Source organism: Micromys minutus (assembly GCF_963924665.1).
Source record: "Micromys minutus genome assembly, chromosome: 29".
Classification (NCBI taxonomy): Eukaryota; Metazoa; Chordata; class Mammalia; order Rodentia; family Muridae; genus Micromys; species Micromys minutus.
The window spans coordinates 24,093,317-24,116,202 of record NC_137964.1 but is presented as its reverse complement, the minus strand read 5'-3'; the positions used below and the strand labels follow the sequence as shown (position 1 = coordinate 24,116,202).

At 46.8% G+C, this 22,886-nt stretch overlaps 3 protein-coding genes across 6 annotated transcripts in view; 2 read left to right on the top strand and 1 right to left on the bottom strand.

Moving 5' to 3' along the window:
* KMT5A (lysine methyltransferase 5A) overlaps positions 1-8,844 on the top strand; it is a 31,375-nt gene extending 22,531 nt beyond the window's left edge. The window contains exon 7 of one of the 2 annotated variants that reach the window (XM_080941406.1): positions 7,622-8,844. In XM_080941406.1, the coding sequence (XP_080797532.1) occupies positions 7,622-7,736 (115 nt within the window). In that variant the 3' untranslated portion in view covers positions 7,737-8,844. Of the gene's footprint in view, positions 1-7,488 lie in introns of both variants that reach the window. The other variant, XM_080941410.1, reaches the window with a different exon arrangement.
* On the bottom strand, positions 17-11,639 carry RILPL2 (Rab interacting lysosomal protein like 2). The gene is made up of 4 exons (XM_080941419.1): positions 11,077-11,639; positions 5,102-5,253; positions 4,227-4,331; positions 17-504 (listed from the first exon to the last, which is right to left on the bottom strand). The coding sequence occupies exons 1-4, from the start codon at positions 11,380-11,382 to the stop codon at positions 474-476; spliced, it is 594 nt and encodes a 197-aa protein (XP_080797545.1). The 5' UTR covers positions 11,383-11,639; the 3' UTR covers positions 17-473.
* Positions 11,640-16,092: 4,453 nt separating this feature from the next.
* On the top strand, positions 16,093-21,906 carry SNRNP35 (small nuclear ribonucleoprotein U11/U12 subunit 35). 3 transcript variants are annotated; one of them, XM_080941415.1, is made up of 3 exons: positions 16,093-16,339; positions 16,583-16,711; positions 20,152-21,906. In XM_080941415.1, exon 3 carries the CDS (start codon positions 20,155-20,157, stop codon positions 20,887-20,889), a length of 735 nt encoding a protein of 244 aa, XP_080797541.1. In that variant the 5' UTR covers positions 16,093-16,339; positions 16,583-16,711; positions 20,152-20,154; the 3' UTR covers positions 20,890-21,906. The 3 variants fall into 3 exon arrangements, with proteins under 3 accessions (XP_080797541.1, XP_080797540.1, XP_080797539.1); XM_080941414.1 differs by having other exon boundaries at positions 16,094-16,339; positions 16,667-16,711; XM_080941413.1 differs by lacking the exon at positions 16,583-16,711 and having other exon boundaries at positions 16,094-16,339.
* Positions 21,907-22,886: the final 980 nt, after the last annotated feature.

The following is a 22,886-nucleotide window of genomic DNA, read 5'->3' as shown; positions in this document are numbered from 1 at the left end:
GTCTGAAACAATAATAGAAACTATAAAGGTCTTTTCATCTTAATACAAAAGTCATATAAAGTTGAATGAGAAACTCAAGTATTCACCAAATAGCAGTCAAGGAGATTGATTTCAAATTTTCCTACTTTTCCATCTCTGCCAGGTGCTTATGACCAGATTATCAGTGAGGCAGGAACAAGCTGCAAGCCAGAGAGGCCTCTGTCCATGTTGGAGGCAGGATGCGGCCATGCTCTGTGTTCCTTTGCTTTCTCGACTTCCGTATAGTCTCCCGTGCCCTAGCTAAAGCTTCCTGGCTGTCCAGTTCTGTTTCCAGGGAGCAGGTGATCCATGAGAGCATCTTCCTTTGACTGCTCTGAGAGCAGAGTGTGAGCAGGCCAAAAGCCTTTCCTGGCACAGAAAGATAGTTCCAGAAAGCATATAGGTAATTGTCTTCTCAAGTCAAGAGGGCCACTGTCTTGTCGATGGCCTTCAATCTAAGTATGCTTCCCTGACCGGAAGAAGAACCTGTGTGAAGGGGAAGGATGAGAGGACATGGTAAAAAACAGTCATGTGGGCTGTGGACTCAATCCATTCAGAGACCTGTGTGATGTTCCAGTGGGTATAGGTATTTACGCCAAACCTGACAATATGAGCTTGATCCTGGGAAGAGAACAATTTGCAGTCTGACCTCCACACATCTGTTGTGGGATGAACACCCATAAATAGCCAAATAAGTCAACTTAATTAAACATAAATCTGTCTAGGAGCCAGGGGTGGTAGCACAAGCCTTTGATCCTAACACTCGGGAGGGACAGACAGGATTTTGGAGTTTTCAGGTCAGCCTGGTCTACATAACAAGTTCCAGGACTGCCAGAACTACATAAGAGAGACCCTGTCTTGTTATTGTCAGTGTTGGCTGGTTTGTTTTGATACAGGTCTACTCTGTGTATCCCTGGCAATCCTGGAACTCATTCTGTAGACCAGGCTATCCTTGAACTTGGAGATCCTCCAGCCTCTGCCTCCCAAGTGATGGGATTAAAGGCGTGCACCACCACAGTCCATTGAGACCTCGTCTTTTAAAAAAAGTGTTTTCTTTGGGGCTTCTAATGGGATAGAATTGTTCTAGATATTTCCAATTTTGGCTTATAAATTCTGCAGTTGGCATGATTAATATTCCTATTTTACAGATGAGCAATTTGTAGTCCTTTGCAACAGGACAATGAGCTGAGGAATCTGCTTCCTAACTTCTGTCAGACAGTGGCCTCCGGCTTTTGTTTCTAGGGGTTTCATGGTAGAGGGGGTAAAAATGGCTTTTCAAAGTAAACTATAATTTGAAGACAAGTCTTTATGATAAAAAACACCAGAGAGAACTGTTAGAACTGTTCACCAAGCAGGACAGTGCGGCCTAAGCCTTTAATCCCAGCCCTCAGGAGGCAGCCTCAGGCAGGTGATCTCTGCCAGCCTGGACTACACAGAGAAATCTTATCTTGAAAAACAAAAGACTGGGAACAACACAAACCTGGGGGGTGAGTACACCTCTGCCCCTTTCCCCTCCCTCCAGTTTAAAGAGCTCATCTGGTGGGAATCAACAGCCTCTTGGCCACAGGCATTTTACTTTTGCCACATTTGGCTCAAATGCCCATTAATTGGCTCAAAGAAGTCCCAGAGGGGAGGCTGAAAGAAACCAGTGGTTTCTGCCTTCTGTGGGCTTGGTTTAGACTGACATATTCAGAAAAGGGAGAAGAAATGCCCCAGCCCCCCCAGAGCACAGACAGCAAAGCACAGTCATGCTGCTAGACTGCTCAGAGCCCCAATGTGTTCCCCGCTCATGAAGAAAGGAGTCCCAAGCTGGGTGTAGTGGTAGTGACACACATCTGAAACACTTGAGAGGTAGAGGCAGGAGGATCAGGAGTTCAAGGCCAGCCTGGGCAACTTTTAGTGAAAGTCTGTCTCAAACTTTTTAATGAAAAATAAAAAGAGGGCTGGAAATACAGCTCCATGTATTCCATTACAATGTAGGATAAAGGTAGGATCTGATGCCCTCTTCTGGTGTGTCTGAAGACAGCTGCATTATACTCATAAACATTAAATAAATAATATTAAAAAAGAAAAAAACAAGAAAAATGTACTATAAAAAGCCTGTAAGGCATTTTCTTTCTTTTTTTTAAGATTAATTATTTTATGTATCTAAGGACACTCACTGTTACTGTCTTCAGACACACCAGAAGAGGGAATTACAGATGGTTATGAGCCACCGTGTGATTGCTGGGCATTGAACTCAGGACCTCTGGAAGAGCAGTCAGTGCTCTTAACCACTGAACCATCTCTCCAACCCCAGCATTTTCTTAGTTTGTGATTGATGTGGGAAGATTTAGCCATTGCAGGTGGTGCCTGCTCTGGGCTGATGGTCCTGGGTTCTATAAGAAAATAGGCATGAGAAGCAAGCCAGTAAGCAGCATTCCTCTATGGCCTCTGGTTCAGCTCCTGCCTCTAGGTTCCGGCCCCCCTTTGAATTCTAGCTTCAGTCTTGCATGGAAATTCCTATGGCAAGAAGATAAACAACTCAAAAGAACTTCAGGAAGTCCCTGAATCTGAGTAGATTCACTAGGTTCTGTGAGAGTAAGCAATAAAAGCTGATAATATCTCTGAGACTAACTGAACAGGATTGCAAAGAAGACACTGTGAACCAGCCTAGGAGCCAGCCTCCCAACTGAGGAAGCTAGAAAGGACACTTTCCAGCTAGATCTCCCAGTAAACTGCACAGTGTGCTCCAGGTTCCCAGCTTTTGTGAGCTGTTACCCATGCTCACAGTGGGTCTTGGTAATGCAGCTGTCTGAGTCATTTTTGCTCTTTGAAGTAATCCCTCACCCATACTCCTATAAATAATCCCAGGAAAACTCATGGTTGACCAAGTTAAACTTTGGTGGTATCTGTGTCTTGGTCTGCCATGGATTCCCTATCTGGGGTGAGCAGACGTGTTTCATCCCCAGGAAACGTTTGGTCACAACTCTGCCCTTAAGTGCTTTAGATCATTAACTATTAAATAGAAATGGGATTAAAATAAACCCTTTCTTCCCCAAGTTGCTCTCGGCATCTCATTCTAGCAATAAAAGGCCTAACTAAGACACACTGTCAGGGGCTGAAGGGATGGCTCAGCAGTTAAGAGCACTGGCTGCCCTTACAGAGGTCCTGAGTTCAATTCCCAGCGACCACATGGTGGCTCACAACCATCTGTAATGAGATCAGATGCCTTCTTCTGGTGTGTCTGAAGACAGTGACAGTGTATACATATATATATAAAATAAATTAATTGATCTTAAAAAAAAAATGTGTCAGCTCTTAACTGCTCAGCCATCTCTTCAGCCCCAGCCCTCCTCCTTATTTGAGAGGAAGTGTATTATTGCACTAGAAGGAACAGAGGAGTTCCTTATAGAGAGATTTATCTTTAGGGAGCCAAGTTGCCAGCATCAGGCTCTCCTGCCTTGAATCCACTGTTATCAAGGGGTTCACTAGAACACAGACCCTGCTCTATTCCCACCCTTGACTCATAACCAAGATGGCTACAAACTGAGGACTGGGCAGAGGGTACAGACAGAATGGCTTCAAACAGGCAGCCAGATGACTTATTGCCCAAATTGGACATGGTGGGAAGCAAAATATTTCATCATCCTGCTTAAAACAGCATGCAACTCAAAATTCGCTACTTTAAAAAATATACATATATATATTGTTTCTCAATACTGGGTTTCTCTCTGTAAGAGCCCTGGCTGTACTGAAACCCACTCTGTAGACCAGGATTGTCTTGAAGTCAGAGATCCCTCTGCCTCCCAAGTACTGGGAGTAAATGTGTACACTACCACACCAGGCTGAAAACTCACTATTTCTGGAATGTTCCATTGAATATTTTTGGACCCTGGTTGACCATGGCAAGGTAAAAACCTAGCATATAGCACAATTAACTATGAATAATTATAAATGACATCAATAACATGGCTCAAAGTACTTGAGTCAGAGAGATGCTCATTCAGTGAGCAGACTCCTGCTCACACCTTGCCAAGATCTGTCCAGTACCTGACTTCCTCCTGGCACTGGTTACAGCTATAAAAGGGGGCATATGACTTTCCTGCTGGCTGCAACCACATCCCAGGAGAGAGAACTTCACCATCCCAAGGCTACATAGCCTCCCCTCAACCCACAACATCTCATGCTCATGATATTGCAGTGATGGGGGCATCCAGGTGACTTACAGCTTCTTCATAATGGTCCTCTCCTCCTTCTCACCGTTGCCCATGGTAACCATAGCATCCTTCTCTCTTCTTCCTCCTGGAGTTTCTCTGGGTGGAAGGAGACCGCTGGGGAAATAGGAAGAGAATAAATAGTTGTATTCCTTATTGCTTTTCTAGAGGTAAGTGGTACAGTACGTGCTTAATACACACCACTCCTCAGATTCTATCCCTTGACACCAAAATTAAATAAAATAAGGCATTTTGTTGTTGCTGTGTTTTGAGACAAATTCTCATGATGTAGACCAGGCTGGCCTCTAATTTACAGAGATCTACCTGCCTCTGCCCCTTGAGTGCTGGTATTAAAGGAGTCTGACCCTGTTGTCTTGAGTCATGGTCTCATTATACAGCTCAGGATGCCTTGAACTCACAACCCTTCAGACTTACATTAGGATTATAAGACTGCACGACCATACATGCACTGACCTCTTTTATGTTTGTTTGTGGAGAGGTTTATGACCTTCCTACTTCTACCTCTGGAGTGCTGGGATTATAGGCACATACCTGCCCAAGCCTAGAATCAGTCCCCCTCCCCCAAGAAGTCAGGTTTTCTCTGTGTAGCCCTGGCCGCCCTGAAATTTGCTCTGTAAACCATGCTGGCCTAGGACTCGGAGATCCACTTGACACTGCCTTCCAAGTGCTGGGACTAAACATATGTACCACCACTGCCCAGATGTCTGGACACATTTTCCCACTAAACGATTCACTACTAAGGGCCCACACTGTCCAGTTGTGTGCTTGGCACCTGGCACATAGTAGGTGCTCAGTAAACTTGGTAAGCGAACTCAGGAACCTGATTGTAATACAGCGAGCATCCTAGGCCCGCACAGGGAGCCCACCTCCTGTAGCACTGCAGCTCCTCCTGCACCAGCAGCAGCTGCGCCTTGAGCTTGTTTCGCTCTTGCAGCACGTCCCTCAGCTCTTGCAGAGTGAAACGGGGTCGGTTGGGGTCTGTCAGATCCACTACCATTTTGTCTGGTCCCAAGTTCACCTGAAAGACAACATACCAACCGACTCAGTTACCATACTGGGCAACACTGGTCCCTGAAGAGACCTACTACTGTTCAAACTGAGAAGGACTCGCAGATCAAAATGACAGACAGGAATGGATAGGATTCACTGATGAAAACCAGAGTACATGGCTGGTGAGATGGTTCTGCAGTTAAGAGTACTCAGTGTTCTTTCAGAGGAGGCAGATTAGATACCCAGCCCTTACATGCCCACTCACATACATTTATAGAACTAGTTCCAGAGGATGCAATACCCTCTTTTGGTCTCCAAAGGCATTCAGCAAACACATCATGCGGTGCGCACATTATACACTCAGGCAATGCACCCATACAGAGGACATAAAAATAAATTATGTTAGGGATGAAGGGGTGGCTCAGGGGTTAAAAGCTCTGGCTGCTCTTCCAGAGGTCCTGAGTTCAATTCCCAGCAACCACATGGTGGCTCACAACCATCTGTAATGGGATCTTCTGGTGTGCCTGAAGACAGCTACAGTGTACTTATACATAATAAATAAATATATTAATAAGGAGGAAGATGCTGAGCACTAAAGGCCTGCCTCACATGAGTGAAGCTAGCGGGTCCTTCCCCATCACCAAAAACGCCCAAGAAAACAATCACAAGATCCAATGTATCATGTCATAGGAGAATCCAATGTGACTCCCATGGGACACAGTCACACTGTGCCTGTTTCTAGTCTCAGGGCTACATTCCACTGGCTGTGGGGAAGATAATAGGTCACAAACAATTCGAGTTCACAGTTCCTTAGTGCTGAGTCAGCACACATTCAGTTCAGCACTTTTACCTCTAGTATCGAGACAGTGGAAGTTTTCCAAGACCACAGAAAAACAAAGACAAGCCTCATACTTTTTTTTTTTTTTTTTTTTTTTTTTTTAAATAGAATGCTGACTCAGAACTTCCCAAGTCACTCCCTGGGCAGCTGAAAATCTCTTGGTAAATGTTTTACTGGTTCCTGAATCTAGAGAATAAAACAAAAATTGGGCCAGGGCCTGGTGGCACAAATCTTTAATTCCAGCACTCAGGAGGTAAAGGCAGGTGGACCTCTGTGATTTCAAGACCAGCCTGGTCTACAATAAGGAGTTCTACGACAACAGTAAGAAGGCCAGGCTTTCTTTGAGGGGAGGGGTTGCTTGTTTTTGAGACAGGGCCTCTCTATGTAGCCTTAGCTGTCCTGGAACTTGCTCCCTAGACCAGGCTAGCTTTGAACTCAAAGATCTGCCAGCCTCTACCTCCTGAGTGCTGGGATAAAAGGCATGGTCCACCATGCCTGGCAGTTTTTAGACTTTCCATTTTGTTCGGGTTGGTTGGGTGGGTGGTTGGTTTTTGGTCTTTTAAGACCAGATCTCAATCTGTTGCTCTGGCTGGTCCCATACATAGTAATACCCCTGCCTCCGCCTCCTGGCAGCTGGGCTGACTGACATGCAGCACCTTCTCTCTTCTCCTTCTGGTTATGTTCAGCTTTCAGCCACATTGCAGGAAAGTCCCCAAGAGGCAGCTGCAAAACAAGGGAAAACCACAGCCTCATGCTTCTCTGTGAGGGATAGCCCTCACAGAAGGGAAGGACCATTCAGAGTCTTTCCAGGATGAGTGTTAGGGAGGGAGGGCAGGGAAACTGTAGGGTGGAGCGTTAAGTCAAGTACCTGAATTTTGAAATTACATTTCAGACATGGAAAGAGAAGAGAAGGGGAAAGGAGGAGAAGGGAGGGGGAAGGAAGACTAAGATGGGTAAGCGGGCTCAGACCTTTCATGCCAACACTTAAGAAGCAGAGGCAGGAGGACTTTGAGTTCAAGGCCAGCCTTAGCTACATAGTGGGTCTAAGAGCAACCTGGGCTACATGATATCCTGTCACAAAGAAGGGAAAGAATTTGATGAGGTGAATTGCCTCTGACCGGTCAATGCACAGAGACAGAAAGCAAGCCGGACAACTGTGGCACCTGTCTTGGAGTCAGGGAGATGACATGAGGCCAGCCTAGGAAATCTAATGAGATACCTGCGCTAAACAAAAGCCAAAAGCAAAAAAAGGAAAGAAAGAAAGAAAAATCAATCACAGAGATGTTTCTGAGGGTTTGAATATGATTGGCCCCTGGACTGGCAGTACTAGGAGGTGTGGCCTTGTTAGAGGAAGTGTGACACTGTGTGGGTGGGGCTTGGCCTTTTCCTAGTTGCCTGGAATATAAGTCTTCTGTTTGCCTCCAGAACAAGATGAAGAACTCTCAGCTTCTTCTCCAGCACTATGCCTGCCTGGATGCTGCCATGCTTCCTGCCATGACGATACTGGACTGAACCTCTAAAACTGTAAGCCAGCTCCAATTACATGTTGTCCTTATAGGAGGTGCCTTGGGAAGAACAACATTATCAACCAACCAGACCCCCAGAGCTTCCAGGGACTCAACCACCAACCAGAGTACACATGGAGGGACACATGGATCCAGTCACATATGTAGCAGAAGATGGCACTTTCTGGCATCAATAGGAGGAGCCTTAGTCCTGTGAAGGCTCGTCTTCCCCTCCCCCATGTATGGGAATGCCAGGGTGGTGAGGTGGGAGTAGGTGGGTAGGAGGGGGAGCTCCCTTATAAAAGCAGGGGATATGGGAGAGGGAGAGTGGGAAAAGGGGATAACATTTGAAATGTAAATACACACAATATCCAATAAAAAAAAAGTTGCCTTGGTCATGGTGTCTCTTCACAGCAATGGAAACCTACCTACTTTACACAATATTTGCTGCCAAACCTAAAACCATGTTTCATTCCTGGACCCCACAAAGTCAAAAGAGAGCTGGATGTACATTACCATTCCCGAACACATAACAAAATAAATAAATGTAGAAAAAATAATTCTTGTATGTGAATAAATTGGGTGTTCCTGAACATGGTAAAGGCAAGCCAGGGGAAGCCCCTCAATGGTAGAACCCTTGCCTAGTGTGAGCCAGGCCCTGAGGACTATCCCCACCAGAGTAAAAAATTAACAATAATAAATTAACTTTAAACAAAGCCTGGCAGTGGTGGCACACTTTTAATCCCAGCACTCAGGAGGCAGAGGTAGGTGAAGTTCCTGAGCTTGAGGCCAGCCTGGTCTACAGAGAGAGTTCCAGGACAGCTGGGGCTACACAGAGAAAGCCTGCCTCGATAAAAACAACAATGAAAACCAAAACTAAACAAACAAAGGAGAAGCAGTCAAGTGTGGTGGTGTGCACCTTTAAAGCAGGTTCCTAGAGACGTGGCTCAGTGGTTAGGAGCACTGGCTGCACTTTCGGGGGACCCAAATTTGGTTCCCAGCATCCATATGGTGGATTATAACCATAAATAACCCCAGTTCCAGAGGATCTAACAGCACACACATGGTGCATATATAGACAGACAAAACATTTATACACATAAGGTAAAATGAATAAATCTAAAAATCGTTTTAAAGTGAACCCATAAAACCAGCACTCTGAGAGGCAGGTGGATTTCTATGAGTTTAAGGCCAGCCTGGTCTACATGGTGAGTTCCTGCTCAACGTGGTTATTAAGACTTTGTCTCAAAAGTAAGTAAATAGGGCTGGAGAGATGGCTCAGTGGTTAAGGGCACTTGGTGCTCTTCCAGAGGTCCTAAGTTCAAATCCCAGCAACCACATGATGGCTCACAACCATCTGTAATGAGATCTGATGCCTTTTTCCAGTGTGTCTGAAGACAGCTACAGTGTACTTATATATAATAAATAAAAATCTTTTAAAAAAACGTTAATAAAATAAAGATGTTAAAAAGATTTCCTGTGACATGTTTTTGACTACAAGTAAAGATAATTTAAAAATCATCAAAAAGTATTTATTTAAAAAAAAACAATATGTTAATAAACTCAGTGAAAACCTATTCTTTTACTTTATGCTTTTTCTTTTCCTTCTTTCCTTTTTTGGAGGCATGGTCTTGCCATGTGGCCAAAGCTGGCCTCAAACTCCCTATGGTCCTGCCTTGGCCTCCCAAGTTGGTATGACAGACATGTGTCACCACATCCGGCCACCCACCCCGCTCCACGCACACACCCCATCTTAAGACTGTATTTGAGGAAGAAAATATGCCACCTCATCTTGCGCCTCTGACACTTGTCCCCTTTGCCCCATGGGGGAAATCACTGGGCCCCATGCAAACCATGGTTTTCAGGCCATGACACGTAGCTTCTTCCATTCCCCACAGACAGAATGCTCCAAATAGCATGAAGGTGGCTGAGTGACCCCAAGGCCAGGCTACGATGGAAGGGTCTTTCTGCAGATATACCTGTCACTGTGACTTAGCAGCTGGTGACCACTGCTTCACGTCCTTGATTCTGACACTCAGAAAGACTGAGGCAGGAGGATTACCATGAGTTTGAAGCCAGCCTGAGCAGCAGAGTAAGACCCTGCCTTAAATAATACAAAACAAGAAAGCAGTAAAAAAAAGAAAGAAAGAAAAAAAAGACCATCTGGATGTTTGAGCTCAGAATGAGCAGGGCCTTGGAAATAAACTAATTTAAACCTGAAAAGGTTACACACCAGGAAATATGTTCCTGCGTATCTCAAGTGTGTGTGTGTGTGTGTGTGTGTGTGTGTAAGGAAAAGTCCTTTATTAAAATTTTTGTTTAAGCTGGGCATTTTGGCTCATGCCTGTAATCTTAGTACTCTGGATGCTTAGGTAGGAGAGGGTATCTGTGAGTTTGAAGCCTGTATGGTCTACACGGAAAGTTCCAGGCCAGTGAGGGCTACTTTATAAGATCCTAGTTTCAAAAGAAGAAGGAGGAAGAGAAGGAAGAGGAAGAGGAGGAGAAAAAGAAAGAAAGAAAGAGAAAAAGGGGAGAGAAAGAGAGACCTCTAACCAAAAAACCAATGAAGCGGGAAGAGGGGATGTCAGCAGTACAATGCTTGCTTGCATATTCAGGCCCCTCCATTTGCCCAAAAATTTGACCCTAAACCACAGAAACAACAACACAACCCCCCCCCCACACACACACAGTTTCTTAGATCCCTATTCGCCTATTTAGACCCACTGAGTCTAGCAATGTTGGGCTTTGCGATTCTGAAATGGGCTAATGAAGCCATCGTTGGAGGTCAAAGTCATAGATGCAGAGGGCAGGACTAGAGAGATTGCTCACGGGAAGAACTGGCCTGAAGGAAGGAGAAAATCACCTTACAAACGTGTTCTCTGGGGAGCACGCATGCCCTTTCCAAGCCCCCCCACAGACACACGTGTGCACACGAATAATATTAATAAATTTTAAAAATTTAAAAAGAAAGTAAATTGAGCGTTGGTGGTGCACCCTTTTAATCCCAGCATTCAGCAGGCAGAGGCAGGTGGATCTCTGTGAGTTTCAGACCAACCTGGTCTACAGATCGAATTCCAGTACAGCCAAAGCTACACAGAGAAATCCTGTCTCGAAAAACAAAACAAAACTAATCAAAAAAGAAAAAGAAACCAAAATAGGGGCAGGAGAGATGGCTCAGAGGTTGAGAGGACTTCTGCTCTGGCAGAAGACTTGAGTTCCATTCCCAGCACCAATAAAATAGCAATCCATACATCCATGTGGAGTGGGGGAATCCAACGCCCCCTTCTGACCTCCCCGGACACTGCAGGAATATTGTATGTACAGACATTCGAAAACACCCATACACATAAAAACAAAGGTCAAAAAGAGTTTTTAAAAGAAATCACGTAAATGAGAAACGAAGCAGTAGGCTACTGACATGTAACACTGCAGGGTCAGACACTTAGTAGGTACTCAATAAATGTTAACTGTGGGGAAACTTCCAGACTGAGGCTTGGGTTTTCCTCACCTGGGCTCTGGACACACCAGCTCTCCGCAGCCCCTCCACCTCCTGCTTAAGGTTGTCCCTCTCCATCCTCAGCTCCTCAACCGCCAGGCTGCCCTCGTTCACCAGAGCCTCCAGCATCTCCATCACACGTACGATCTTGAACTGCAGCCGGGTGACGCGGGGGTCGCTGCCCAGGGCCATCAGCTCGCGGCCCACCACATAGGAGATGTCGTACACGTCGTCGGTGGTCAGCTGCAAGGGGTTTTTGGCCAGGACGCCCTCATCTTCCTCCCCGTCCTCCTCCTCCCGCACAGGGGGCTCTTCCATGGTACCCTGGACGTCGACAACCTCCGGGCTGCTGTCACCTACGCGTCCACTGCTTCTGGGACAGGGAAACTTTGCACTGGGCCGAGTCCACGCCGTGCGCAGTCTGGGTGGCCCTGGGGGGTGGCGCCGAGTAGCGGGTAGCACCGAACCATGGAAAACCGTGTGCAGTCACACAGCCGTGCGCCAAAAGTGAGGCACACGCACAAGGGGACTGTGGGAAGCGAAGCAGGGAGGAAGGGGTACAGAGAAGCACCCAAGGCCTGGTAGTCCACGAGGGAGGAGCCTCGCGTAACTCCGCCCTTGGTGACGGGCGCGTGAGAAGCCTGGTTTCCATAGAGACGGGGGCGGACTTCCCAAGGTGGTCATGGAAAGATGGTATTTAAAAAAAAAACAAAAAACAAAAAACTCTAACTTTGCAAACTCGAGCTTTCCAGCTATCGAATTTGCATGACAGGGGAGGGGAAATCCAGGTCTCTATTGAAGGGTATTTTTAAAAAATTGTGTAACAAACAACAGCCGTTTAATTTGGCACGGACAGCAGTTGGTAGAGCTTGGAAACATGGGCCTCTACCACAGAGCTAGCTACCTTGGCTACCCAGTTGTATCTCCCTACATACGAGAGAGAAAAGTGCACAGAGCCCCGACTCCCCTGCACCGTGAATGAACCTTGAAAACAGGATACTAAAAGCTGTGTCCCCATGACTTCCTTTCTAGGAAAGGTTCAGAACAGAGTCCCTAGGCTGAAAAGGACTATCAGCTTCCTGTTTAGAAAAAGAGCAGCAGTGCGGCGACCACAGAAGCTAACAAACAGCCCTCTTCGGAGAGATTTGTTAGAATAAAGGGCCTCGAGGCTGGGATCAGATCTCGAGGTGAAGGGACAGCATTATTAGATAGCAGCAAGTTCTAAACTAAGAACTGGGAAGTTCTTTAAAGCTTAGAGGAGCTCCCTTAAGAATGAAATAAGAGAAGACAGAGATCTCGGTGAGGGTGAGTTCAAGGCCACCCTGGTCTACAGAGTGAGCTCTAGGACAGGGGTGGGGGAGCGTGGGGAGGAGAGGGAGGGAAGGAGAGAGAGAGAGAGAGAGAGAGAGAGAGAGAGAGAGAGAGAGAGAGAGAGAGAGAGAGAGAGAGAATGAATTTGGAGCCAGAGGTCAAAGTCTTATGCCTTCCTCAGTTACTCACTAACCTTTTGTTTGTTTGTTTGTTTGTTGGTGCGGGAGATTTCTCTTTAGTTTTTTTGGTTTGTCGGTTTGGGTTTTTCCAGATGGTGTTTCTCTGTGTAACCCTGGCTACCCTGGAGCTCAACTCTGTTGAAAAGGCTGACTTTGAACTCACAGAGATCCTCCTGCTTCTGCCTCCTGAGTGCTGCGACTAATGTTTGCTGTGTTTGAAACAGGGTTTCCCTGTGTAGCCCTGGATGTCTGGGAACTCCCCAGGTGAGGGGAGAGCTTCTAGGAAGTCCTTTTGTCCCCTCCTACCTACACATGTACCACTGTATCTGGCTTTTTTGGTGTGGGCTCCAGATATGGAACTCAGGTCGCCATGCTTGCATTCCCCTTGGGTCATCTCCTTGGCAGTCTGCTTTATTTATTTGCTCTTAAGACAGGGAGGGCCTCTCACTGCGCCTGGAGCTCTCTGATTCAGTTAGGCTGCCTGGCCACTGAGTACCAGGCATCTGCCTGTCTCCACTTCCCTAGCACCCAGATTACAGACATGAGTTGTCATGCCTAGCTTTTATGTGGGCTCTGGGGATTGGACTCACTCCCGTGTTTGCCGAGCACGTGCTCTACTGAGCCGTCTCCCAGCCCTCTGGGTTACTGTATTCCCTTCAACCTACCCAGATACAAAGACAGCCTGGAACTCTCCCAAATGATGGGCCTTGCCAAACCCTTGCCCTGACATTCTTCCAGATATTGGCCCTCTGAAGCTCCACAGCCTTCTCCCTCGCTCCCTTATATCCTTTCATTATATAGCAAAGGCCAATTGGGACCAGGGACGTGGTGGTAGGTAAAAGATTAGCTTTGTCCAAACTGACAACCCAAGCTGGATCCTCATGTAAAGAGAATCATCTGGAAGCTCCTATACTGGCTGGAGTACACAGCATAGCAGAAAAAAGAGACCCGCCTCTGAAAGGTGGAAGAGAGAAAGGAGAGCCAACCCTGACTTTCCCATGCATACTGTGGCCCAGGCACACACAGCAAGTAAAAATTAGTTGCTTAAAAGCACAAACACCTTTAATCCAAGCACTAAGAAAGATGCAGTTCTAGGGCAGTCTGGTGTTCATAGTGAGGCCCAGGATAGTCAGGGTTATATAGAAAGATCCTGTCTCAAAAAAAAAAAAAAAAAAAAAAGCTAGGGGTTGGTGGTGTCACCTTTAATGTCAGTACTTGGGAGGCAGAAGCAGGTGAATCTCTTTGAGTTCAAGGCCAGCCTGATCTACAGAGTGAGGTTCCAGGATGGTCAGGGCTTGTTACACAGAGAAACCCTGTTTCGAAACAAACAAACAAACACTAATTTCAAGGCAACCCTCCCTCCTGGGAAGTCCACAGCACGCACATCTTGGGTTTGTACTCTCTGTTCTCAGTCCGACCTCCTTTCTCCTCTCCCACATACTCTACTGGCCTTCAGAAAATCAATAACATTGCCTTTTTTTTTTTTCTAAACCACTACTCCCCTGAGATAAGTTAAAACATACCGGAAAACAGAAGTAAGTGGGTGGAGAGGTCACACGTCATCAAAGTGGAACTGGAGATGTTTGGGGGGGCTGACACCCACAAACAGAAACGTTCCACCAGCAGCTGGCCTGGTTGCAACACGAGTGTGTTGTTCAGGTCAGCTGGCTTCATGTGACACCGATTCCTGGGTGGCTCCTTCAAGGTTGTAGACGTTGTTCATTGATGCCAGAAAGCAACCAGGGTTCTGGAGCAGTCTTAGACTAAGGAGTTCATCTTAGTTAAACTCTTAGGGGAAGGAGCTAGGTGTCCTGTGAGGAAGAGTGACGCCCCAGACTCTTGTTTTGAAATCTCTGTACATCAAAAGTAACTGAGGTTTTGTTTGCTTCAAGGCAGGGGTTTCCTGGCTGTGCTAGAACTGACTCTGTAGACCAGCCTGGTTTTGAACTCAGAGAGCTGGGGATCCACTTGCCTGGGCTTCTCAAGTGATTAAAGGATTAAGGATTATGCCACCTTGCTCCCCAGTGGTTTTATTATCTGTGATCTGTTTATTAATGGGAGGAGCCTAAAGGAGGTTATGGGAAGGGACTCTAGCTCCCGGCCCTCCTGGCCTTCAGCTCTGCTCTACCCTGGGCACAGAAAAAGCTTTTCTGTAAGGAACTGTAGGGTGAGTGAAATGGGTTTACCTCAGGGAATGTGAGACTTTTGCTGAGAGTGTGAGACCTGCAGAAAGATTAGACCTGGTGTCTTGGAGAACACCTGTCACCCCAGAATCTGAGGACCTGAAACAACAGTCCTATCTGCACTCCGTGGTTATGAATTGGTCTCAAAAAATTAATAAAATAGGCTGGAGAAATTGCTCAGAGGTTAAGAGCACTAGCTACTCTTCCAGGGGGTCCTGAGTTCAAGTCCCAGCAACCACGTGATGGCTCACAACCATCTATAGTGAGTTATAGTGCCCTCTTCTGGCCCGAAGGTATACATGCAGGCAAAGCACTGTATCCATAATAAATATATCTTTTTAAAAAACTAACAAAACAATAAAGAAAACTATAGCCGGCTCTGGTGGTACTCCTGGTAATCTCAGCACTCAAAGGCCAGCCTGGGCTACATGAGACACTATCTCAAACAACTGCAACAGGGAAGGGCTGGAGAAATTTCTCAATGACTCATTGTAGAAGTTAGACCCTGGTTCTTCCTCCCAGACCGTAAGACTCAGACTAAAAATATATTTATAAAAATAAAATATAAAATATACCTTGGCCCTATAGCTAGGCTCTTCTCTGAACCCATTTATTTTAATCAATTTTAAAATCTAAAGACAAGAGTGGATAAAAAACCCTATGTGGTTACATATATTTGTACAATGAATAGGTCTTTACAGTTCAGTTGTGTTTCTTTGTATTATCATTTTCATTTTGTTTTTCAACAGAGTAGGGTTTCTCTGTGTAGCTCTGGCTATTGTGGAACTCACTTTGTAGACCAGTTTGATGGCCTCAAACTCGGACATCTTCCTTCCTCTGCCTCTCGAATGCTGAGATTAAAGGCGTGCGCAACCACCACCTAGTTTATTCTTGTTTTATGTATATCGCTGTTTTGACTGCATAACACATTTGCAGTGCTCTCTCTGTAAGGCCACAAGTCATGGATCCTCTGAAACTGAAGTTACAGGCTGCCGTCATTAACTCTGCTGGGTGCTGGGAACCGAATCGGGTCTCTGGAAGAGCAGCCAGAGCTTTCAATCCCGAACCATCTCTCCAGTTTGTTCTTTGAGACTGGGTGTCATTGTGTGGCTTGTAACTAAAGTTACTAAATCTAGAGATTAGTAAGCCTGTGGGAATTGCACGGAAAGCTTCTCATTAACATTACTAGATTTTCTAGGAACAAATTCAACATAACCAGATTCGCAGGGTAAACTGGTTTTAGAAAACTAACAGCACATTCGGTAGTCTAGTAACTATCAATTTAAAAAACAACAAAACAAAAACAGAAATCTCCATATTCTCAAAATATACACTTCTGTATGTCGCATCATATAATCAATTTATTATTTTTAAGTAATCCAAAAGACGGAAGAAGGTCCCACACCTTTAATCCCAGGACTCAGGATGAAGTTTCTCTCAGTTCGAGGCCAGCCGGGTCTACAAAGCAACGGCCGTGGTGAATCTGCTGCTGCCAATAAAGAGTTCCAGTGGAGCTCGGCGTAAGGAGTCCGCAGTGTCCCGCAGACTGTCGGTGGGAACGGTTTTTTGTCTCGTTGTGGAAAGAACCCAAAATTTGTTGAGGTAAGTGGAAGCTCGAAGGGAGGAGGGCCAACGTGAGAAGGCAGAAAGAGTCGCGCAACAGGCTTGGCGGGGCGCCACGTCCGCGCATGGCCGACGCCATGTTGAAGCCTGGCAGAGGCAGAGGCCGGGAAGTGGGAGTGAGACTGAGGGTTGGGTGGGAAGGCGGCCGGGGTGAGGGGCGGGGGAGCAGCCTTCCCACTGAGCTGGAACCTGGGTACCGGGAAACCGGCTTCACACCGACAGTTCCGCCTTGGCTTCCTCAACACTACTGCGCATGCCCGGGACGGTTTGGCAGTGGCTGTTTCTTTTTACTTTGGTTTTCCGAAGGAGCACTTGGCAGTTTCTCAAATTCCTGAGACCGCTACACTTCAGGTGAGGACTTTTTTTTTTTTTTCCTGTTTTTTTTTTTTTTTTTTTTAAATGGGTATATCACGTGTCCGAGGCTGGTCTCCAACTCCTTGGGTAATCAAGGTCGGGATTACAGACATATGCTACCAATTTATACCTGCCCTGGCTACTTTAGGCCTAATCTTAAACAGACAAGTAAACAAACAAAAAGGAGCTGTTGAGACAACGTTTGGGGATAGGGGTGTGGTGGGCAGTACTAGCGAATGCCTTTAATACCAGCCCTTGGGAAGCAGAAGCAGATGGATCTCTGAGTTCGAGGCCAGCCTTCTCTACAAAGCCAGTTACAGGGCAAGAGGGTGAAATCAGGTCTCCAAAATACAAACAAACGAGAAAAGGGGGGGGGGGGTGTTGGAGATGGCTCAGCGGGGTTAAGAGCACTGACTGCTCTTCCAGAGGTCCTCAGTTCAATTCCCAGCAACCACATGGTGGCTCACAACCATGTGTCATGGGATTTGGTGCCCTCTTATGATGTGTCTGTGTACCCACATACATTAAATCTTAAAGTGAAAAGAAAAAGATTTGCCCACATCCCAAGATGGATTGATTTGCACATCCATTGAGGAGGTAGAGGCAGGATGATCAAAAGTTGAGGATTCTTGACTATAGGTATGTCAGCCCAGAAAGCTAAATTAATAACTCTGATGAAGGCCCTACAGCTAGGCCAAGGAAAAAAAAAAGACTCAATATATACATGGACAGGTGATATGCTTTTGCAACCATGCGTGTTCATAGGGTCATCTACAAGGAAAGAGGGCTTCTCACCTCAGAAGGAGAAACTGTCAAAAAATAAGTATAAGATCCTAAGCCTCCTACAAGCAGTGTGGCTGCCGGAGAAAGTTGCAGTTGCAATCATACAGTGTCCAGGACACCAACTGGGGGACAGAAACCATCCCCTAGAGACAGCAACAATTGGCATTGGGCAGGGAGGCAGCATCCAGGTCACCACCGTCCTAATGGTTCAGAGGCTCTGATGGTGTCACCCACATCGCCTGAGGTCCCAGCTTACACCAGCAGGGAATTACAGGGGATTGTACAGTACCCTGATGAAAGGATTATCCTCCCCTCAGACTTTGTTTGCAAGATGCACCAGAACACCCTCCTAGGGAAAACAAGGTTGAGGACCTACTCTGAAGAGTGCACCTTAAAGTCTTGACTTACGGCCAAATTCAGAGGGAGCCATGGTTCCATGCTCCATCTGCCATATAGTCAAGGCCAAACTTGGAGGGACCTCCACATTAGGGTCCAGGGAGAGAGGAACTTGACCCAGAAAAAACTGGGAAATTGACTTTAGAGAAGTCAAGCCTGGGTTGTATGGGTACAAGTACTTGCTAGTGTTGGTAGATACCTTTTCAGGATGAACAGAGGCCTATCCCACAAATGGGGTGATGGCCAAGAAGCTGTTAGAAGACATCATCCTTAGGTATGCCCCCGCCCCCATACTCCTAGGGTCAGACAGTTGACCTACTTTTATCTCTCAGGTAACCCAAAAGTTAGTCAAGGCTGTTGGGACAAATTGGAGACTCCATTGTGTTTACTGACCCCAAAGTTCAGGTCAAGTAGAGAGAATGAATTATACCTTAAAGGAGACATTAACTATTGTCCCACATAAAACCCGTTGACCCACATGCAGACCCTGACAACTATACACCTGAGGCCAGCACTGGACTCTGTCGAGCTGTTGCCCACCCACAAAACCCACTTAAGAGTTCAGAAACTCTTGCCTCAAACACATACTCTACTGCACCGTAAACAGTGGTGTATCCTGACAGGTCTCCAGAGGGTTCCAACTACCTGTTCCTTATGCGTGCTCTGCTTGGAGATCAGAATTCAGCAGACACAAACCCTCATCCACCAAATGGATTCTTCCAGGCCCTGAGAGATTTAGGGAGAGGTACAGACTTTGACTGGTCTGGTCAACTGATTTTTAACCTAGACTATTGTGTCCTGGCATTGTAGGGCCAGTCTTGCCATTGATGATTGTACTCACCTGTAGACCTTGGGCCATAAGTGCACTAGTCAAATTTGTATGAGAAAACATCTCCACAGTCCAGGTCATGGTCTTACTATCTCAATATGAACATCTCAACCCTATCACCCAGGAGATAGGCCTGTCATTTGGCCCATGGTACGATATCAAGGAGGATGATAGGACAAATAACACCATGTTAGGACCAGGCCTGACTTCAAAGGAAAGTAATCCAAAGTGCTCAATTCCAGGAACTAGGCCATAAGTCATCAGCTCCAGAAATAAAGCCATAAAATCCCCCATCCAAAGACCAGCGTGGAGACAACCACAAGGATGGGGAAATCTCTTATCTCAGGATGGGCCATCTGTGCTGAGTCGCCTTGTATGGCTGGGCATCTTATCCTGTGGTTAAAGGTTCATGACACAGAAATGCAGTCCACTGACCACCTGGACACAAGCCAATCAAAAACCAACCCATGTAACATCCCTGGCACCTACCAATGAAGTTTTAGATTGCCTAAGCCTAGCTAAAATTCCCCTAGTTCCCTATTAAAAATTATGGTGTGCCTTTGTATGTATTTTTGCAAGTGGCCGACCGCTACATGCAGGCTTCTTGCTTTCTCCAAATAAGACCACTCTTGCCAGTTGCATTTGTGAGTGGTGGTCTCTGTGAGGCACTTTCAGACTTAACAGTCTGCATGTTTGTATGCGTACCATGCATATGCCTGGTGTTCACAGAAGCCAGAAGAGGGCTTCAGATCCCCTGGGACTGGAGTAATTGACAGTTGTGAGCCATCCATGTAGATGACGAGAACCTTACCTGGGTCCTCTGAAGGAAGCCAGTCCTCTTACCTAATGAGTCATCTTTCCAGCCCCTAGCTCTTTGGTTTTTGACACAGCTAGCCTAGAATGGCCTTAAACTGTGGGATTTCTCCTGTCTCAGCCTCCTGAGTGCTGGGTCTACATGTGCGCATTAGCATGGCCAGGAATAAATATCGTTTTAGGGACATGGAAAGATGCTATTAGGAAAGGAGTTGTCTGCAGTGTTTCTCGCACTCCTGATTATAAACAGCAGATTCCAGTGATTCCAGCATTGGCTCCTCAGCATTAGTGGGCAGCCCAAACTTTTTAGAGTCTGAATTGTGTCAGTATGAATGAGTTATAGCAGGGTGCTGTGGGGAGCTGTGAAGAAAGTCTCTGCTCTTGAGCCCACTGCCCTCAACACAAGTAGTGAGGTTAATTGGTGGCACATGCCTGTAGTCTCAGCACTCAGCGTGAAGCAGGAGGATTTGGAGTTCTGGGCCAGTTTGGGATTATAAAGGAAGCCCTACATAGTGAGGTGCACCCTCCACAATAGGAGGTGCATGGCACTGCTTTCCAGAGCTGCGGTGAGGGTGGAGAAGCGTGGGGGCTTCATAACTTCCTGTTCCTGTTGTAGAGCATGAGCGACTGGATGCCCATTGCCAAGGAGTATGACCCGCTTAAAGCCGGCAGCATCGATGGCACAGACGAAGACCCACATGACCGAGCTGTGTGGAGGGCCATGCTGGCCCGCTATGTCCCCAACAAAGGAGTCACTGGAGACCCCCTCCTTACCTTGTTTGTGGCACGACTTAACTTGCAGACCAAAGAGGAGAAGTTGAAGGAAGTCTTCTCCCGATATGGTGACATCCGACGGCTACGGCTGGTTCGGGACCTTGTGACAGGCTTCTCCAAGGGCTATGCCTTCATTGAATACAAGGAGGAGAGGGCCCTGCTGAAGGCCTACAGAGATGCTGATGGCCTGGTCATCGACCAGCATGAGATATTTGTGGACTATGAACTAGAGAGGACCCTCCGTGGCTGGATCCCTCGGCGGCTGGGTGGTGGGTTGGGTGGGAAAAAGGAATCTGGGCAACTGAGGTTTGGTGGCAGAGATCGGCCTTTCCGAAAACCCATCAACTTGCCAGTTGTCAAGAACGAGGCGCATAGAGAAGGAAAGAGGGAAAGGAGGGAGCGATCTCGATCCAGGGACAGACACTGGGACCCCAGGCCCAGGGAACGGGACCATGATAGGGGCCGAGAGAAGCACTGGCAAGAGAGGACCCGGGTGTGGCCTGAGAATGATTGGGAAAGAGAGAGGGAGTTCAGGGAGGAGAGGGCCAAAACCAGGGACAAGAGGGACAGGAGTAAGTAGAGCTAGCTAGCAGCAGGCAGCGGAGGCCCACGCAGAGTGGGGCAGGAGCCACCAGGCCTCCATCAGGCGTGGCAGTTCCTTTTGCGGTACTGGGTATTGAACTGGAGAGCACAGGCATGCCAGGCAAGCACTCTAACCACAGCCACTTAGAATGAGAGGGAGAAACAGTTGTGTAAGTCACTCAGCTCAAGTGGGAATAGAAGAGTTTTCACATGCTGTCAGCCCAGCACTCGGGAGTTGGAGGCAGCATTGACAGAGAGGGGGGAATAAAGAATCTATGTCTCACTTTCTCACACCTTTTAAGGTGGGGTTGAATGTGTGGCAGAAGGGATAATGATTTAGAACCCTTAAGTAGCCTGGTGTAATGGCACGTCCCTGTCATCCTAGCACTGGGGAGGCTGAGGCAGGAGAAGTGCAAGTTTGAAGCCAGTTTAGGGTACAAAGTAAGACCCTGTCTCAATGGTCTATAAAAATGTTACACTGACATTGACTCTGGGATTTGTGGTCTTTTCCATCTTCATGTTTGTAGCCCCAGGGTTTACTGAATTGGAAGAAAAGGGCCTAGCAAGGCCAAATCCGAGGAGGATGTTTCCAGCTCTTAATAACTAGACAGCAGGTTGAGCATCTGGGTCAGCAGGCAGCTGCTGTCAAGTCTGTTACCCACTCCCAGGAAAAATACTGGCTGCCAGCCTTCTTCTGTGACAGGCATTTAGATGAAAAGCAGTCTTGTCGGGCTGTAATCTGTAGCTGACTTTGAGCTCTTTTAAAATAAGTCCAGGTGGTGCTGGTGTACGCAGAGGCAGGCCTGTTCTACAGAGTGAGCTCCCGGATAGCCAAGGTTGCAAAGTGAGACTCAGCAGGAATGGGATGAAAGAGGGAGAAATGAGAGACTATCTGGACCTAGCTTGAAGGGCTGGTGTGCCCTTTTCCTGGTTTGCTGGACAGCTGGCTTCTGTGAACTTGAAATCAACCAGAAACCGCTCTCAAAACTTTAAAAATAAAATGGCATTTAACTGGGCTCAGTGAGGCGCAACTTTAATCACAGCACTTGGGAGGCAGACAGGCAAAGTTTGATTTATATGGAATTCCAGGCCATTTCAATCTGTAAACACACTGTCATTGGAGAGCTAGCAAGATGGCTCAGCATAAAAAGATATATTACTCAGGCTGGAGAGACATCTGCATTTAAGAGCACTTGATGTTCTTAGAGGCAACCTGCATTCCATTCTTAATACCACATAGTGGCTTTAAAACCTCTAATACAGGGCGGGGAGCCTGGGGACAGAATGTAGGTGAAAAAACAAAACTCTTAATTCCAGTTCCATGGGGTCCCATGCCCTTTTTTTGGCCTTATGTGCACACACACACACAAAATGTGTGTGTGTGTGTGTGTGTGTGTAAGCACTCACACAAACACGAAAATCTCTTTTAAAAGGTCACAAATGTGTGATCTCCACATGAGCACTATGGCACACACATCACACAGTATTAAAAGTTACTAGTAGAGCCAGGCGTGGTGGCACAAGCCTGTTGACCCAGCACACTTGGGAGACACGGGACGGTTGGGTATCTGAGGCCAACTGGGGTCATATAATAAAAATCTTGACTTTAAAACCATCACAAAATGAGTTGCTATAGAAATTCCCGTGTCCTTGCTGTCAGAAAATGGCTAGAACTTGAGATGTCACATTGAGGCCACAGTGAGTGCTATAGGCATGCACCCACATGCTCAGCTTCGCCTTGTTTCTTAGGGCCTGGTCTCATTCATCATGTGACCTTAGGAGGTGCCACCCTCTGAAGCCTGATCCCCAAGTGCTCTGTGTTTCAGCAGAAAGTACATGGGCTGGCCTTCAGTTCCTTCAGTGGCATGGCAACTGTGGGTCAACTAGGCATGTGGTCTCCAAGCCCCCACCTACTCAATGTCCTTCCACCCATACATCTGACTCCCTCATCCACCATAGCACATCACCTAGGCTTGTGAGCCTGGCACTCAAACC

Bases quoted from the DNA above. Each gene is read 5' to 3' on its own strand.
- RILPL2 (XM_080941419.1), bottom strand. From the start codon at position 11,382: ATGGAAGAGCCCCCTGTGCGGGAGGAGGAGGACGGGGAGGAAGATGAG. The intron at 5,254-11,076 runs GTGAGGAAAACC...GTTGTCTTTCAG, and splicing joins CTGGTGTGTCCAGAGCCCAG to GTGAACTTGGGACCAGACAA. The intron at 4,332-5,101 runs GTGGGCTCCCTG...CTATTTCCCCAG, and splicing joins GAGCTGCAGTGCTACAGGAG to CGGTCTCCTTCCACCCAGAG.
- SNRNP35 (XM_080941415.1), top strand. From the start codon at position 20,155: ATGAGCGACTGGATGCCCATTGCCAAGGAGTATGACCCGCTTAAAGCC.